General features: G+C 46.9%; 1 protein-coding gene across 1 annotated transcript; it reads right to left on the bottom strand.

The window, feature by feature from the left end:
• Positions 1 to 1,336: 1,336 nt before the first annotated feature.
• Positions 1,337 to 4,134, bottom strand: LOC148479165 (E3 ubiquitin/ISG15 ligase TRIM25-like). Its single transcript, XM_088454820.1, has one exon. It carries the CDS (start codon positions 4,126 to 4,128, stop codon positions 2,545 to 2,547), a length of 1,584 nt encoding a protein of 527 aa, XP_088310946.1. The 5' UTR covers positions 4,129 to 4,134; the 3' UTR covers positions 1,337 to 2,544.
• Positions 4,135 to 4,522: the final 388 nt, after the last annotated feature.

Raw genomic sequence — 4,522 nt, 5'->3', positions numbered from 1 at the left:
ACCAAACTGGTGTCATAGAAAAGTGACAATAATATAATTACTACAGCATACTTGCCTACCCTCCAACATGACCCGATCCATTAGGTACACAATGCTCTGCTCCTGGACTTCCCACCTAATGTACGATTGCAGCCACCTGTGGGGAACTAGGTAATTGATGGGACAGGTGTTTCTAAACAGGTAGTTGCAATCATCAATTAAGAAGGACGTCCAGGAGCAGAGCATTTTGTACCTAATGGAACGGGTCATGTTGGAGGGTAGGCAAGTATGCTGTAGTAATTATATTATTGTCACTTTTCTATGACACCCTTTGGGAGGCTCAGTCATCTCGGACTGAGGGGGATGTGGCACTGCAGAAGTGGACAGTTCTGAGGAAGAGGTGACACAATAGCTTCATCATAACCCCGCCCCCTCCGCGATTACCAGCACTGTGAAGCAAATGATGGAGCCGCGATGATGTGATTCATTGTTAATCACGTCATCCGCCACCTGTTCCGCCCACTTCACTCAGGCGGCTGAGGTTGGCTGATGGGCAGTTCCGGGAAGACACACCCCCTAACTTAGAATGCGCACACATCAATCCTAATTCTCTCCACACAAATGTTGTATGTACTACATTCTATAGCACTCTTATGCTGAGAAAGTGCCTCTGGTAGCTGAGGGAGCACTGTATAACCAATACCTCTATAAAATACCTCTATAAAATACCTCTATAAGAGACAAAATAATAAAAATTATTCTTTATGATTCTAACAATTATCAATTTAATACATCACAGCTAATAGGAGCAAGCGTAGCACTGACTACAGTGATAGGGTGCACACTAGATGACAGACAGATATTGCAGCCAATCACAGCTCTCAGTGAGCCAGAGGCAGAAAAATGTATATTTATAACTAGCTGTTTCACCTGGATAGACCTTAGATATTTATTCTTTCTATGCTCATCTCACCACTCCAGTAACACATTAATGCTTCACCTCTATGGTAATGCATCCCCTCCCTCATTGCTATAGTAAGACATTACCCTCCCTCACCTGTGTACTAACACATTCCACCCCCTCACCTCTCTATTAACAAATTTCCCTCCCTCGCTCATGTTGTAACACATTCGACATTCCCCTCCCTCTCTTGTGTAGAAATCCAATCCCTCCCTCAGACCTGTATTAACACATTCCACTCCCTCACCTCTGGAGTAACACATTACCCCTGCTTACCCCTGTACTAATACTTTCCCCTCTCTTCCCCATGTTTTAACACATTACCCTCCCTCACCCCATAATAACACATTTGACATTCCCCTCCCCCACCTCTATAGTAACACATTCTTCTCTCAATGCTGTTGTAACACATTTTCCTCGTAAACTGTGTGGGGTCCTGAGGACCGAGTTTGAGAACCACTGTTCTAGGGGATACGTTAAGTATCCTAACAAAGGGCATGCCGACGCTTAGAATACTGGCTCCGGAATCCCAACACTTGTGAGAATCCCGATGTCAGCATAATGACCGCCGGCATCCCAAAGGTAAGTAGCGGGGTTAGGCAGTAGGGGGAGGGTTAGAGTTAGGCACAAAGGGGGAGGGTTATATTTAGGCTCTGGGGAGAGGGAGGTTAGGTTTAGGCACTGGGGAGGGAGGGTTAGGTTAGGATACTGACCAACAGGTGTCGGTATCCTATCCCTGTCGGTATGCCAGCATCAAGATTTTGACAGCTGAGATCCTGAGAGCCGGCATACCATTACTAGGTCCAGGGGTTTGGCCTGGGCATTGATGAGTCAAGGAGTCAGTCAGGACATTTGATTATATATATATATATATATATATATTGTGATAGAAGCACTGGTAAAGTGGTCAATGGCAGGTACGTTCGTCCTAGGTTTTTGGCCTATGTGTTCTAAAAAACCCCAGGAGAAGTCTGTTTTGTAAACAGACCAGAGTATCGGCTTTTGGAAAAGCCGGTTTGGGTCCTGTGGGTGTGGATGTGAGGAGAGGGAGGGCTCCATCCACAGGCCACTCCAGGTTTTGGGCCTTTCAGCCTGGTAGCAGGCTCATTAGGACTTACAGCTGGAACTGGCTGATATAAGCTGTGTTCAGTTGTAGCTGAGTGTCTCACACCTGGGGAAGTAGGCATGCAGGCTAGCATGTCCAGAGACACTGTTATGACAATCTTGTAAGTACTCTGCACGTGCTGTTGTTGATGGTGTGGGCAGTAGGCCCTACCATCCTGGTAGTGAGGGTACCTGCTGTTTAGTTATTGCCCAGATGGGCTAGGATTTTGGTTTATGATTTGAAATATATTCATTTGGCACAATAAAGACTGGCGCCGACCAGTTTGTACGAGAACCCCAGACTTGTGTCCTGTTTCTACGGCTGCTGTGTATGTAAAGAGGGAGTCCATCTACCCCAGGAGAGGGACCCCTATCCCGACTGTGTCACAATATATATATATATGAAAGGTTCTAACACACCAACATGGGAACACATCCGGTTGAATGTTCACCTAATCAGATTCCCCTTCTAGTAATGTCACTGTCTGTGGGCAGGTTTCTTATGGTAATTTCTCCCAGCTGCTGACTCCCTCAGATATAGTTATACAACCAACCATTACCCATAATGCAGCATGTAGGGGCTCAGTGAGGGCGGAAGTGTAGGTGTGTAAGTGTCTGATGGGGTCACACAGAGAATAAAAGGACAGCTGTCCTGCCTTATAATCCAGGTAGATCCTCACTCTGTCACAGGGGATATTGTCAGGTAACCAAATTACTGTACTGTCATGTATCACTGAGTACCGATTATTATAACTATACACACACCAGGACTTGTTATTATATCCAATGTCTGACTGACCTCCTCTCCTATCTATACTGGGATAACACATCCCCACCTTCCAGTACACTGATTTACTGACATCCACTTCCCAGTAATGTCGCCCTGAGGAGAATCCCCTTGTGCTTATTACCTGATGGCACTGAAATCTCTCTGATGTTACTGGGTGATTCTGGTTTATATCTGACCATGATGCAGTTTTCCTATCACCTGATATCTGTATATAATTACCAGCTGCGGTTACATCCAGTAATAGGTCTGTAGGTTCCTGCATATAGATCCCTATATTTATACCTGTTATTATATCAGAAAATGTGTGTAATTTCCCTGAGATGAGCCCCATATCCAGATCTCCTGCACCATGGACCTGGTTATCATGTCTCTCTGTGTCCTCAGTATCACACAAGTCACCTGTGTCTGGTTCCTGTAAGACAGTCACTGGGTCACACATGTTACACAGCTCCTCAATGTGACACATCTTCCTGGACAGCTCGTCCTTCTTTATTTCCAGCTGCTGGATCAGATCAGAGACTGAAAGTAAAACGCGCTGTTCCTGCCTGGAGATCTCACTCAGGACTCTCTTCTCCTGGTCTTCCAGCTGTCTCCTGATATCTCTAAATAGGGTAGTGACTCTTTTTGTTACACCCAATGCTTTTCCCTGATCTTCTCTCCTGCGCTCTTCCAGAATTTCAATTCTTTTCTCAGTTTCCTTTTTCGTTGTGGCCAGTTTCTGCAGAACATTTCTCAGCTTCTCTTTTTTCTTCTCAGAGGCCTCATCCAGCGATTCCACCTGATGTCCTCTGTGTTCCCCAATCAGACAGCAGTACACACAGATACAGGCACCATCCTCAGTGCAGTAACACCCCAGTATCTTCTTATGGACGGAGCATTTCCTGTTCCCCAGGGAAGTGGTGGGATCAGATAAGACATGTTCTGCTGACTTGCTGTGTACTCTCAGGTGTTTATCACACAGAGAAGCCTCACACAGCAGACAGGATTTAGCAGCAAGTACAGTAGAGTCCACACAGTAAGTGCAGAAGATCCCAGTCTCCTCCTGATCTGGCCGAATAGACAGGAACCTCTGCACTATGTTACACAGAGTTATGTTCCGTATCAGTGCAGGACGTTCCTGATACTCTACTCTGCAGTCAGGACAAGTGTAAACTCCAGACACCTCCTGTGCATCCAGCACACGATCAATACAGACCCGGCAGAAGTTGTGGTCACATCTCAGGGTTACAGGATCTGTATAGAGGCTCAGGCAGATGGAACAGACCAGCTCCTGTCTCAGATCAGCAGACGCCATCACTGGTAGCAGAAGAGGGAAATGAAAGTGAACGTCTCTGACACACAGATACCAGTGAGGTCACATTCTGCACACAGGGCGAGGCTGAGCAGTCACTCAGATTTTAGCTACAGGCTCAGTGTTATAATAAGTGACATAGAGAGTGGCGTAACTTCATCCGAGGTGCCCGGAGGCAAGATAAATGTTGGTGCCCCGCCCAAATTAAAATGTACCACCCCCCCAGCACCTATGACGTCACTCCCATAGTGCATTGCGGGACCCGGAAGCGGAGCTCACACTGAGCTCCGTTCCTCCGGCTACCGCAGGGGGGAACGAAGGAGCCGGGCGCCCGCTGGTAATACACTCAGCCGTCGCCCGGCAAATAGGGGGTGTGACTGCACCCCGGCGTATTGAC

Source organism: Taudactylus pleione, unplaced genomic scaffold (genome assembly GCF_031769625.1).
Source record: "Taudactylus pleione unplaced genomic scaffold, aTauple2 ptg000634l, whole genome shotgun sequence".
Classification (NCBI taxonomy): domain Eukaryota; kingdom Metazoa; phylum Chordata; class Amphibia; order Anura; family Myobatrachidae; genus Taudactylus; species Taudactylus pleione.
Note: the sequence above shows the minus strand (reverse complement) of the source record. Positions and strands in the feature narration are given on the sequence as shown.

Excerpts from the sequence above, each read along its gene's own strand:
- LOC148479165 (XM_088454820.1), bottom strand. The coding sequence starts at position 4,128 with ATGGCGTCTGCTGATCTGAGACAGGAGCTGGTCTGTTCCATCTGCCTG.